This window comes from Girardinichthys multiradiatus, chromosome 2 (assembly GCF_021462225.1).
Source record: "Girardinichthys multiradiatus isolate DD_20200921_A chromosome 2, DD_fGirMul_XY1, whole genome shotgun sequence".
Lineage (NCBI taxonomy): Eukaryota > Metazoa > Chordata > Actinopteri > Cyprinodontiformes > Goodeidae > Girardinichthys > Girardinichthys multiradiatus.
In genome coordinates, this window is record NC_061795.1 from 32,951,028 (window position 1) to 32,965,919 (window position 14,892).

At 41.1% G+C, this 14,892-nt stretch overlaps 1 protein-coding gene across 1 annotated transcript in view; it reads right to left on the reverse strand.

Annotated features, from left to right (window-relative positions):
* The window catches only part of magi2b (membrane associated guanylate kinase, WW and PDZ domain containing 2b), a 146,920-nt gene that overhangs the window by 88,097 nt on the left and 43,931 nt on the right, over positions 1-14,892 (reverse strand). Inside the window, exon 2 of the mRNA XM_047352691.1 lies at positions 12,583-12,699. Coding sequence (XP_047208647.1) covers positions 12,583-12,699 — 117 coding nt within the window. The remainder of the gene's footprint in view (positions 1-12,582; positions 12,700-14,892) is intronic.

Here is a 14,892-nt window from a genome sequence, read left to right on the forward strand (position 1 = left end):
CATTAAAATATCACACATGCATCAGGGTTATAAAGGTCTCTTTCTTCTTCCACGCATCATTTCCTCACATCATAATGATAGTCATCTCCATTACTGCTATCATTATCAGACGCATGTGTCATCCACCATCACCATCTCCATCCTGAGCATCCTGGCTGTTCCCCATTAACATCTTTATCTGCTCCTCCTTTGTGGTCTTTACCGGAGGATTCCCTGTCAAAGGCTGTGGAGCTGCAGGGCAGCCTGAGTCCAGAACACTGGATGTGAACTGACAGAAGCTACATGTATTTATAGGCTATCTGAGTACAGAAATGTGCTGCTCACTGTTCAAGCTATTTATAGAGCCTTTTTACTGATGCCTCTGCGTATAGTGCAGCAGAGGAGATGGTTCTCCCGGGAATTACTTACGAGACTCCCTCATATCTGCCTTCTTCGCCCAGTCAGGGCACATCCACTCTCCCAACAGCCTCTGTCCTCTTGTTTTACACGTTCAATCCTCTTTCTTCCTTCCTCCCCATCTCTTTAACTCATCTCTGCCTGTCTTCTTCCCTTTTTCCATCTTCTCAGTCTATTAGCTCATATTTATCACCTTCCCTTCCCCCAAACTGTTTCCCTAACCCCTTTTTTCTTTTATTGTAATGCTTTCTTTGATTTTCTGATTCCTTCAGCCCATTATAAGAATTTTATCAGCACTTGTATCACTCTGAAACAGAAGGTACTCTTACTGATGACTGATCTAATAAGGTGTCAGTTATTCCCTGAAATTTTAAAGAAATGGTTTAACCCAAGTCTAAAGGTAAAAAAAGATTGTTGCTGTTAAAATTGTTGTAAAACTTATTTAACACACGCAGATGCTTTGATCTAAATAGCTGTATGCTCTGGCTGTATGTTTAGGGTTGTTGTCTTTAGCAGGTTTTCTCCTCTGTATTTACTCCATCCATCTTCTCATCAACAATGATCCTGCCACCACCATGTTTCACCGCAGTGTGTTTAGGGTGATGTGCAGTTTTTGTGGTCCAGCGTGCCTAGCGTTTTGCATTAACAAAGCAGAACCTTCTTCCACATGTACAACTTGTCCCCGTGGCTTGTGGCAAACAGAACTTTCTTTCAATAATTGTTTTTTTCATGTCATTATTCCATATACTGCATAATTGGGGGAGTACATTGCTATTGTCATGTAAATAGATCCTCCCACCTGAGTTTTGGCTCTCTAAAACTCCTCCAGAGTTGCCATGGGTCTCTTGGCTGTTTCTCAAAATAATTTATTCTTTGCCTGGCTCTGTAATTAAAGGTTTATTTCGAATTTGTAGAAGTGATAATCTGTAAAGTAATTCTCAGTAATAGTTCCCTTACCTGTTTATGAACAACATATCGCCATGAGCTTGTTGAAAAAGTAAGTACATCCTTGGAGGGATGGAAGGTAGGTAGCTAAAGAGACATACGCTGTATCAATCTGCCTCATCTGCTCATTTGGCGGATCAGCAGACTGTTTTTCTGTTGGGATCATTTTTAAACTACTATGACACTTGGAAATCACTGTAATATCTAACCATCTTTGACACTGCTGCACAACTGACGCAAATTTTATAGGCTTACTCTGATTTTGGCTTTATCTCTTATCCATCTGTTGTGCTTTACAGAACCCTGGATTTATAAAGAGTGAGACTGAAAATAATTATTCATTAGGTGACTTCTAAAGGCAATTATTTGCACAAGATTTTATTTATGGGTAACAAAAAAGGGGCTTGATAAAAAAATAAAAGAAAAATGATAAAAACCGTGTACCCTTTCCTTCAACTTCACCAACATGTGCTACTGTTGGTCTTTAACATAATGCCTTTTTGGTGGTAAAATGTATAAATATCAAGGTGAAAGAATAATTTTGCAAGACATTGTCAGTTTCCAAAATCAAGTTTACTTCTTTTCTTTAACATATCAGTCTTAAGGCACTTTTAGTTCCTATCATGGGAAAAACTCTGGGAATGTCCTTCGAGGGTTAATCCTGCAGTCGTTTTACCATGTGGGCTCATGGAGAGGTGAGTACATGTGCAAAAAGAAAAGTCCAAACTCACAGACGGTCATATAAAAACAAACACAGAGACTTAAATACAAAGTCTACATACATTTATTATTATCATACAGCAAATTATGTTTGGAGTGGAGCAGGCTATCCTTGAGCCCAATGACATAACAGGATGCAGTTGATGTCAGCATGTGAGCTTTCTAGCTTTATACACACACATATACAAACTCACTGACAGCCAGACACACCTCCTCCCACGTCCTTGACAGCATGTTGTGATGCAGAGTGGCGTCTGCTCGTCAAGCTGACAGACCAGCTCTGACAGCATGGTCAGAATGTTGCAGACAAGTGACGAAAAAAAACCCCACCGATTTTCAAATGCTGCAAACAGCCCCACTGGGCAGAGCAGAGCAGCATTCAGGAACATCATCACTGTTTTTTTGTTTTTGTTTCTTTATGTGTTTTTGCATTAGTGGGCTTTATACACTCACCGGCCACTTTATTAGGTACACCTGTCCAACTGCACGTTAACGCAAATTTCTAATCAACCAATCACATGGCAGCAACTCAATGCATTTAGGCGTGTAGACGATCTGCTGCAGTTCAAACCGAGCATCAGAATGGGGAAGAAAGGTGATTTAAGTGACTTTGAACGTGGCATGGTTGTTGGTGCCAGACAGACTAGCAAGGTGTACCTAATAAAGTGACCGGTGAGTGTATTTCTCATTTTTTCCATAGTAAGCTGACAGGAAAGAGGTGGAGAGGGGAAAAATGTGCAGCAAAGATAGCCTGGGCCGGGGTCGAACCCACGATGGGCTGGGTCGAGGACTGAAGATTCTGAATATGGGTGGCGAAATTCACCCCTGCACCACCGCCACACCCCCATCACTGGTTTTTTAGCCATCTGACGCTGTGTCACTTTGATCCTTCAGCATAATGTGCTAAAAGTTAATGTGAGACTCCCAAAAAATCATGCAATGCATACATATGCATGAAGCTTACTCACATACAAGAGATATGGACAAAGTCCAAACACAGGGTTTTTGTGTTATTCCTGTGTTATTAATGGCAAAGACATACTTTCCGGATTTACATTTCTAGATTATTTATCTGTAGTTTTTGCAACATTTTAGGCAGGCAAGTACAAAAAGTAGCCATGAACTTGCTTGAAATAGATCGGGTTTTGCTATGTGTTCCACAAATTATGAAACGACACATTGCTAAAATTGGCTTCTGATTTTAGGAGTATGGTATAAAGCCATTTAGCTGTTGAAGTTAGATCAACACTATTTCAAAATCCTTAACCTTTTGACTTGTCAAACAAACAAGAGTATCTTAGAGAAGTTTTCTTGAACTAGTGGTTCCTGACCCAAAAGTGGCTAGTTTTCAGCGGGTATTTGCGTGGGGAAAAAAAATGCCAAGAGTGGAATCTTGTCTATTTACACTCCCTACAGTAGGTGGCAATATTGTCTTGTAATTTGAGTTGATAAAAACAGAAGTTTGAGGATATATTATTTCAATTAAATAAAGTTGAAGGGAAAAATGAATTTTAAGTTTTATTAAGATAACTGGTCTTATTAAGAGGCTATAAATGTGATGAGTGTCTGATCCAGAAGGTGGCGGTAATGTAATAAATTGGATGAAAACTGCCATAAAACCCCAAAGAAGAAGCAGTAAGAAAATGATGATGACTGGATGCGCGACATATTCAATTTACCACAGAAATCATTAAGTTGCCAAGCAACGATGTGGGTCAGCTGGTGGGACGATCATGTGACCGCACACTGAGGTTGGTGGAGGTAAGCTACTCCCAGTTCTGCTGCAGTCCTGTACACTTCCCAAGTCAACCAACCTCCTACCATTCAGAATCAGAATCAGAATCAGCTTTATTGCCAAGTTCGTACATACACACAAGGAATTTGACTCCGGTACACTTTGCTCTTTGGTTTTGTTTTTGCCTGGGGGAAGAAACTGTCTCTGTGGCGGCTGGTTTTAGCGAACAGTGCTGTGTAGCGGCGGCCTGAAGGTAAAGCTCTGAACAGTTTATGTGCAGGGTGTGTGGGGTCTGCAAATATTTTAGCAGCTCTTTTCCTGACCCTAGACCTGTATAAGTCCTGGATGGAGGGAAGGTCAGCTCTGATTATTCTCTCTGCAGTCCTGATTATTCGTTGCAGTCTGGACCTGTCTTGTTTTGTGGATGAGCCAAACCACCCTGAGATGGATGAAGACAGGACAGATTGAATGATGGCAGTGGAGAAGATGACCAGCAGCTCCTGTGGAAGGTTGTACTTCTTGAGTTGCCTCAGGAAGTACAGTCTCTGCTGGGCCTTCTTTCGAACAGTGTCTATGTGTGAAGACCATCTCAGGTCCTCAAAGATGGTGGTTCCTAAGAACCTGAAGTGGTCCAGGCCGATACAGTGTTGTTGAGGATGGTGAGGGGGTGTATGGGGGTGGTGTTCTCCGAAAGTCCACCACCATTTCCACAGTCTTGAGTGGGTTCAGTTCAAGGTAGTTCTGACCGAACCAGTGTACCAGCCGATCCACCTGCTGTCTGTATGCAGACTCATCACCGTCCTGGATCAGTCCAATGAAAGTGGTGTCATCTGCTAACTTATGGAGTTTCACGGACGACTCTGATGAGGTGCAGTCATTTGTGTACAGAGAGAAGAGGAGTGGGGATAGAACACACCCCTGGGGGGGCACCAGTATTTATTGATCTGGATCAGGAGAAGATGCTCCCCAGTCTCACCTGCTGCTGTCGGTCTGTCAGGAAGCTGTTGATCCACTGACAGGTGGAGGCTGGGACGTTGAGCTGTGTGAGCTTCTGGTGGAGGATGTCTGGTATGATGGTGTTGAAGGCCGAGCTGAAGTCTACAAACAGGATCCTGGCGTACGTCCCTGGATGGTCGAGGTGTTGCAGGATGAAGTGTAGACCTAAGTTAACAGCATCATCTGCCGACCTGTTTGCTCGGTAAGCAAATTGCAGGGGGTCCAGCAGGGCCTGTGATGTCTTTCAGGTGCTTCAACACCCGCCGCTCAAAGGATTTCATGACCACAGACGTCAGGGCTACAGGCCTGTAGTCATTTAATCCTAGGATGGTGGGTTTCTTGGGCACCGGGATGATGGTGGATCGTTTGAGGCAGGAGGGGACTTTCACATTTCTCCAGTGATTTGTTGAAGATCCTTGTGAAGATCGGAGCGAGTTGATTTGCACAGGCTTTCAGGCATAATGGGGAGACGTTATCAGGTCCTCCAGTTTTCTTTGTTTTCATGCGCTGAAAGAGCCTATTTACATCTTCCTCTGAGATCTTTAGTGCAGGCAGAGGATCTGAAGGTAGGTGGCTGGTTGTTTTACGGGTCAAATTTTTACCTGAATGGGATGTAGAGGGGATGATTTGAGGTGTGAATGGCTTCTTGTCATGTCTGCAGTAGAAGCCATTCAGACGGTTGGCCAGGAGATGACTCTGTTCAGGAAGGTGCGGGGGCTCCTATCCTGAACAGAGTCCTCAAATCATCCCCTCCACAGCACTTCAGCACTACCTGTCTCTATGACAGTGGCTTTTATTTATCTCTGGTTCAGCTGAAGACAAACAGAGAAACAGACTGGACAGTAAAGAGAACCTGAGAGTTGCTTTGGTAACTAATGGTCTTTTTCCACTAGTCCCTACTCAGCGCAGCTCAGCACGGTTGCACTTGCTTATTAAGTCAAGTCAAGTCAAGTTTATTTACATAGCGCTTTTTAGAAACAGATTGTTACAGATTGTTGGAGCATAGGAACTAAAAGCTGCTTCTCTATGTTTGGTTCTGGTTCTGGTTCTGCAGAGTAGATTTGAGCCAGAAGACCTGAGAGGTCTGGGTGGTTGATACACTGACAACAAGTCTGTAATGTATTTTGGTGCTGAGCCATTCAGTGATTTATAGACTAACAGAGGTATTTTAAAGTCTATTCTCTGAGCTACAGGGAGCCAGTGTAGGGACTTTAGAACCGGGGTGATGTGCTCCAATTTCTTAGTTCTAGTGAGGACGCGGGCAGCAGCGTTCTGGATCAACTGTAGCTGTCTGAGCAACTTTTTAGGCAGACCTGTGAAAACACCGTTGCAGGAATCAATTCTACTAAAGATGAACGCATGAATTAGTGTTTCAAGGTCATTAGTCCTTTAATCCTGGAGATGTTCTTTAGGTGATAGAAGGCCAACCTTGTTACTACTTTTATGTGCCTCTAAAGGTTCAGGTCTGAGTCCATCACTACACCCAGGTTTCGAGCCTGACTGGTGGTTTCTAGCTGTATTAACTGAAGCTGTGTGCTAACTTTTAAACGCTCTTCCTTTGGTCCAAAGATTATTACTTCAGTTTTGTTTTGATTCAGCTGAAGAAAATTTAGGCCCATCCATGCATTGATTTCTTCTAAGCATTTACCCAGTGCTTGAATGGGTTCATGGTCACCTGGTGACATCGTAACGTATAGCTGTGTGTCGTCTGCATAGTTATGATAACTTACATTGTCGTTTGTTAAAATCTGAGTTAGGGGGAGCATGTAGATATTGAATAGGAGGGGCCCTAAGATGGACCCTTGGGGAACGCCACATGTGATTTTTGTGCTCTCTGATGTAAAGTTACCTACTGACACAAAAAAGTCCCTGTCCTTCAAGTAGGATTTAAACCAGTTGAGTGCTGTACTTGAAAGACAGACCCAGTTTTCCAGGCGCTCTAATAAAATTATCAACAGTGTTGAATGCTGCACTAAGGTCCAATAATACCAGCACTGTGGTTCTTCCACAGTCTGCATTTATACGGATGTCATTGAACACCTTGACAAGAGCAGTCTCTGTACTGTGGTGAGCAAGAAGCCTGACTGGAAGACATCGAAGCAGTTGGTCATTGTTAGAAAGTTGTTTAACTGCTGAAACACAGCTTTTTCAATAATCTTACTGATGAAGGGGAGGTTTGATATAGGCCTGTAGTTCTGTAGTAGCAGCTTGTCCAAGTTGCTCTTTTTCAATAGAGGTTTGATAATTGCTGTTTTCAGGGCCTGGGGGGAAAACACCTGAAAAAAGGGACATGTTTATTATTTCAGTTAAATCAGATGTTATGACAGGCAAAGCTTTCTTAAGGAAAGCTGTGGGTAAAACATCGATACAGCAGGAAGAAGAGCTTAGTTGCTGTACGATTTCTTCTAAGTTTTTGTAGTTTATTTGGTGAAATTGGGAAATTTTGTCAAAATCAGTTCTAGTTGGAGACAACGTTGGTACTAGAGTTGATGTGGATGTGCTGACTGCCGCTCTGATCTTTTGGGTTTTTTTAGTGAAGAAGTTAGCAACCCTTGGTAGAGTGGAGTTCAGACGCTACAGTTACAGGAGGGTTTGTTAACCTGTCGACCGTGGCAAATAATGCACCAGCATTGTTTGTGTTTTTGCTGATGATCTCAGAAAAGAAGGATTCCCTTGCATTTTTCAGTTGTAGGTTATATTTGTATAGTCTCTCTTCATAGATAATATAGTGAACCTGGAGTCCAGTCTTTCGCCACCTGCGTTCAGCTTTTCGACACTCCCTTTTTTTCACTTCTGACTGGTGGAGCACTTCTCCATGGAGACATTTTCTTCCCAGAAACGACTTTCACTTTAATTGGAGCAATTCAATCAATGATGTTCGAGATTTTAGAATAAAAGTTTTCTACCAACTCATCTACAGTGTTACAGGGCAAAGTGGAGGTAGAAGAGTAAATCTGGTTAAAGGTTTCAGCAGCACCGTCCTTAAAGGTGCATTTTCTTATCATATCTCTTTGGCAAACTGAGTCATTGGAGATGAAGCTTTCAAAAATAACAGAAAAGTGGTCAGATAGGGCAACATCAGTTACAGACACCTTGGAAATGTTTAGACCCTTAGTGATGATCAAGTCCAAAATATGTCTCTGTTTGTGCGTTTGCTGTTTAACATGTTGAGTCAAACCAACATTTCTAAGAGTGTCACATAGATCTATTGCACTTCTGTCTTCAGGATTGTCCATGTGAATGTTCAAGTTTCCCACAATAATTAAACAGTCATAATCAACACATATCACAGATAAAAGCTCATTAAAATCACTGAAAACGTTTTTTTGGACTTAGGAGGCCTGTAAATATTCAAGAACATGGTTTGGACCAGGCTCTTTACCTGGAGAGCCACATATTCAAAAGAGTCAAATTTGCCCAGAAATACCTTTTTACACTTTAGTATATTTTTAAACTAAGTGGCCACCCCTCCACCTTGTCTTTACTGTCTGCTCGCACAAAGAAAATTGTAGTTCGGAGGCGTCGACTCTATCAGAATGGGAGCTTCATTAAATTCATGTAACCATGTTTCTGTTAAAAACATAACATCAAGATCGTGGTCAACAATGAAGTAATTGATTAAAAATTATTTTCCTGACAAAGATCTAATGTTCATGACTTAGTTGCTGATATTAACTCTGGTTGTACCTGACAGTTTATGGCTTTTTTTGATTGTTTATTACTGTCTCTTATCCTTTTTAGGCTTTTCCATTGGTAAGGTTACGTGGAACCGCTATTATTTTTAGTACCTGCTTGTTTGCGGTTCCAACCGTGCCGACCCGTGCTGAAAATGCAACGTTAGAAGACTGTCAATCACTGATTGGGTAAGGGGCAGCGTCATTTGTCACAGCATGTTTTAATAACTAATATCTTCAACTGTTAAATTGTTATACGCTGGGCTTATTGTGTGTATGACCACTAAAACAAGCTGGCATTAGGTAGCGTTAGCTTAGCCTCACTCGTCCTCTAGCTTGTACCCTTCAGTTTGATACTGCTCCATGGCTTTCTACTCTCTACTGTACTTCATCTCGTTACCCGCAGCCTTCCCTGGCTCTGTTTTTTCACTATGAGTCTGTCAGCCATAGACTGAGCAGCAGCTTCTCTAGTTGTTGTGTTTGTATCCCATACAAATCACATCACGTTACTTTTTCGGACTGTGGGCCCGCCTTGCTATTGACAATACCGCCCACATTGAGATGGTGCTCAATTGTAATGGAGTAAAGTAATAAAGTAAAGCCGACCCGAAATGGCCCGAGACGAGTAGGTACTAACCGAACAGGGCCAAAACCTCCAGTCTTTGAGGCTCTGCTCTCATAAGGAGCAGAACTCTCTTCTCCCACTAATGCCTGCAAATCTAGGTTTACAATGTTCGGGTTACACCCAGGGTTAAACTGTATGCTACTTACATTTTTTCACAACTCAATATAACAGTATTTAGCTACTGGAAGGTAGCTAGAAGAAAACTTCATTTTGCAAATGTGAATGCTTTTGAATTGCACTATTTCTTCGTAATTGTATTTAGCTTGTGGATAAAAGCAGCAGATTTTCTGTCCTATAGTGCTGTGTTGGACTCAAGTTTTAACAACCGCAGGTCCACTTCAACTTGAATTTAAAGTTGTCTAGATACCAAACAGGTATTGAAATGGCACTGTTTGCATGCAGTCAGTAAGTCAAAAACAATGTCACTGATGGGTTACAAGTAGTAAATATATGCACAATATAGCAAACTGCAACTGTCATCTTAATATCTACCTTTGCAAAATCACCACCACAAAAGATTGCTTGGAAGCAACACTTGGTAATATATTATACTTTAAGGTACATGCATTTATGGCTTGCATCCAAATAACATATTTGTCCTCCTGGATGAACACCCGCCAAGATTGGCACAAGAAACTTTAATGACCGAGCTGCTGAAGCTCCCGGAAAGTAAAGGGAGCATCTGGATGAAAGAAGAGAAGAGTTGAAAAAATGTGTCTTAACTGCAATCAATTTTGTCATCACAGTATTTAACAATTATATCACAATTGCTTGTTTTCCTAAGAGCATCCAGTGCTTTTAAAAAGTTAATTTAATATAAACCAATGTAAAAACAACTGCATTTATTAATTATTACAAGACTTTGATACTTCAGAAAACAAAAGAGGGAAAGATGTCTGTAAATTATAAATTTTTGCATATTCAATTTCCTTTTTTCCATACTTATGAAGATCAGGAAAATGCTAAAAAGGAATTTCCAGACTTTTTATGATTCACTGTAAAAACATAGCACTAAGTTTCGGATTTAAAAGATAAAATGTATGTGTGTGTGTGTGTGTGTGCGTGTGTTTTGAGGGGGGGGGGGGGGGGGTTCTACTGAGTCTAGTGAGTCTTCATTACACTGTATCATCTTTACAATGTGGTGGATTGATTAAGTATGGAAATGTAATAATTTTATCTTTACACAAAATAATAATTGCTCTGTTCGCAAAAGTTGGAAGGTGACTATAATTAAAATATCATGGCAAAAGGGGGGGGTAATGTGAACAAACCAGGCACATGACGTCCTTCAGGATTAGCAGGGAGTAGCTGTTAGAAGGTTTAGCCAATGCCCATTACCTAGGCCGTCACTCTTTCAGTCGGCCTTAACTGCAATAAAACACAGCTGCCAGTCTGAGAGAGGCAGAAAACGAGAGGAAGGCCAGAGCTGAGGTACAGGCAGGCAAGAAGACCACATTTCCAAAAGATCTGCTGACAAATTGCACACTGACGTTAAACACTGTAACTAGCATAAAATACGTATTCTTCTGCATACGCCATTAGCTACTTAAGCTTTTTACAACCTTTCCGTCCTCTGAACAGTGACAGTATATGAGTCACTGCCAGAGGAACCTTTAGCACAATGGCTATTAATTGCTGATATTTAAATTACTTCCTCAGCAGCACTGTTATTGAAAACACTTTAACACACTCATTACAATAATTGGCTGCCTGAACGGCTGGCATTGGGAAAAAAAATATTAAAAGGATAATAAACAATCCAATCACTTTTAAAATAATGGCTGATGGGTGTTTTAGGCCTTGACTAGGCTACTCTATATGTATTTTTGTAATGTATACATAGTCACTAGTGACTTTATTTTTTAAACTTGTTCAATTGATTGTTGACACAAATTAGTCAGTCACGTTGGAGCAACTTGGTGCAATGTTTAGGTTTGGTTTAACATCTGACTGTCTGGAGTTCAAACCGAGTATCCTGATAGGGACGAAACGGGATTTAGGTGACTTTGAAGGTGGTATGGTTGTTGGTGCCAGACGGCCCGTGCAGAGTATTTCAGAAACTGATTTACTGGGATTTCCAGGCAGAACCAGTTGAAAATATCTTGTTGATGTCAGATGTCAGAGGACAAACAGTAAACTAGTTTAATATAATAGAAAGGCAACAGTAGCTCAAATAACCACTTTACAACCAAAGTATGCAAAAAACCCTCTCTGAACACACCACTTGTCAGCTTCGAAGCAGATGCGCTACAGCAGCAGAAGACCACTCTGGATGCCACATCTGAGAACAGGAAACGAAGGCTACAATTCACACAAACTGCCAAAATTGTCCAATAACAGATTAGAAAAGGACAGATAGACAGACAGACAGACAGACAGACAGACAGACAGACAGACAGACAGACAGACAGTAAACTAGCTATAAGTAGGTGATGACATCACATCCTGATCTCTACAGAGCGCCTCAGTTCTAGCACTTTGTGCACTAATGGCTAAAGGGTCTGAAATTAAAGCTAAGATCAACAGAAAATCTAAAGACGTGAAGATGATACAATGACAATAGAAGAGGAGAAAAACAGGAGAAAAACAGAGAGAGCAGGAGGTTGAGGAACTATGCAGCGGCAGGATGGTAATAAACAATCACCGCTGTGTCAGTGGCTCAACACGCCAGCAGAGGAATCATTCATCAGATGCAGTAATAACCATCAAGACATCAAAACTAGCCTTGTTTCAAAAGCTTGACTGAGACCACTGACATGGTACAAAAAACATGGCAAAGGAGTTCAAATTCCATCAAATAAATAAAAGAAGTAATAAAATAAAAAAATAAAAAAGTTAAAACACCAAAATTTCACATGCTGCATGAACATGGAGTAACAACCAGTCATTGAGCTGATTCATGAGCTGTTTGATGCATTGACAGAAGGAGGACCTGCTGGGGGAATGACATTGTTCCTAAAAGGCAAGCAGACACCAATAGACCGACAGACAACTGGTAACAACCCACATTTCATGTGTAACCCACTGGCAGGAAGTGTGTGAGTGATGGTTTGATTGTCCAGCATGGAAATATTTTACCAACATTTCCAAGAGAGACATTATCATCTCTTTATATCTCTGTGTGCTGTGCGTGTGTGCTGAAGGGGGTAGGGCATCACGACAACGCAAGCCTCCAGACAAGAAGGTGGTTGCCATGGAAACCTCGGACGACTGAGGGAAAAGAAGGAGCGATAGACAGCGAGAGACAGAGAGAAAGAGAGTGTGTTCGATGACAAAAATAAGGGGGCAACATCCTGAGGCGAAAATAAAGGGGGGAAAATGAGAGGGAAATAAGGCCCTGGGAGGAGTCGAGACTTGAGAAGCATCTTATTTAAAAAGAAACAAAGAGAGAGAAAATATACAATTACATTGAAGCATTAGACTTGTTGTCTCAGATAGGAGTGAAACAGTATTGAGGACAAGAGTGGAAGAAGGTAAGGGTGAGGACTCACAGGGAACGGTGCGAAGGTAGAGGTTGTCTCTGATGATCTGTTGGTGGTCGTGGTCCACGGAGCCCTTGGAGAAGCGTAGGTTGAGGTAGTGCCGCAAATCCTTGTCAACTACCCCCCCTAAACACACAAATAAAAGAGATGTGTCAGTGTCAGGTCTCAGTTGATAACACAGCAGCATAAAGTGATGTCTTGCTCCTGTGGTCTCCAAAGATCTTACTGGATATTAAAATGAGCTGTATTTCAATTATGATGCATATGACAGGATTGTGCTAAGAGGAAGAACAGCAGTTTGATTCCACTTTGAAACAACTCAGCTCTTCTCAAATTTTAAAATCATTACATTCTGGTGGAAAGATCATGTTTCTGAGAACACAAAACATTGTTCGGGGTTTATTAAAACTCTACAATAACCTAACACTGTTTTAATTCAAATTTGACCATTTGAAGCTTTTTCATTTTTTAAATTCTGGAAAATTCTGATCTGGGACTGACAGCGCTTTTGACTCGACTCTGGTCCAGAACTCTAAGACTTGCTCATTGTTGTGTTGTTTGACCTGGCTAACTATTGTTAGCAATACAAGTCCACAACTATTTATCTACATTTTATACATTTAAACGATAGTAACATGTGCACTAGCAGATATAGTACAGTGCAATGTGGGTAACTGATTTGATTAGATAAAAACTTTAAGAAGTGCAAATAAACAGTTTATTTCAGCAACCATTACTATTCAAATTGCAGCCATATTGGATGTTTAATACACATCTTTTCTAAAATATACATGTTTTATTTTAATCCTAAGGCAAAAAACATTATCAAATATTTTTCTCATTTTGCAAACAAAAAGACAAGGTGTTCAGGCGCACTATAAACGCAGCGTGCATGCATGCATGTTCAGTGAGTGAAAGTTAAACTGCTGTTGAGCTAAGTCCAAAGAGAGGAAGCCACGTAAACATGCTAACAAGCGGTTGGCAAGAACCCATTGTTGTCTTTTTCTTCTTTAGAGCTTGTGGCAGGCCACGACTCATCTATTGTGTGGACAATGTTTGGCTTTAAGAGAAAGTATGTCAGACAAACCACCCCAGTCTGTGGAAAAGCGATTATCGTGAAAGGCAGCGCCAAAATGGATCAGCTTCACCTTCTCCGAACTAACCACTGGACTAACCAATGCCAGGTTCTTGTTTGCTGAGTATTTGGTGAAGCACACAGGTGAGATTATTGGGCTAGGCCTGAGTGGAGCGCTGACATTGCAGATTAGCAGACTGCATGGTTTCCATGACAACAGACAGCGGTGCACTCCGGATGAACAGCTGTTAATATCGGTGAGTCCGCAGAAGCAATTTGTGATCTAATCTCACAACTGGCGGCGTCCTCCCCCTTATTTTCTGTTACAGTTGGCAGTGTTGAGAATTCTTGCTCAGAACATAACGTAAAAATACTCAGAGTATAAACCATTATCCTTTTTTTTATTTCTGTGAGTAACATATCATTGAGGTTTTGATCTGACAAATCCTTGTTTGATTTACCAAAAGACGAATAGAACTATTTATTTATTTATTTTTTATCTGCAGATATCAGTACTCAAGGCAGCTGTATTGGATTTGGTGTTTTTTTCCAACTTTAGGTAAAGTTCCACATGAAATTTCCAATAAAATTAAAATGTCCAAGTACACCTGGAATTAACAACGACTGGGATTAGCAGGGATCTCGTGGGTGCTTATCATGTCACACATGGCAAACAACAGTGCTTTGTGGGGAGCTCTATTGGCTGCAATTTCCAACGGTGGCAAATGATTACTTGTGATAAATCTGCATTTCAAAATTCTGGCGGCTTTCATGTGTAACAGAAGCTGTTAGAGATGTGGGTCTCAGTTCTTAAGAACTGAGCTTTCTGGTTAAATTTTCCTACCATGGTGCATCTCAACAAGCTACATGTATCGGTTAGGTAGGGTATTTCGTTAGAACACCTGTTAGCTACTGAAGTCCATCATCCACAGAAAACGCTACAAAAAGGCATGGCCATGTGATTTAAAGTAATTTCTGATCAAATTTGATGTTGCTTCCTTGTTTATATGGTTTATATTTATATTAAGTATATTTTAAATTGATTCTGAACTTTACATTGCTTGTCCATGTGTTATTTTTAGCTCACCTAAGTGACCCCAGCTTGCGGCGCTGCAGGTGAAGGAGACAAAATGTTACTGTTCGCATCACTTTACAGTGTCATGAGGGGCTGCTGCAGTTTAGTTTAGTGTTGCCCGACTGATCTGCGCATGTGTCTTGCTCATTTTCCCTTCAAGACCAAGTAT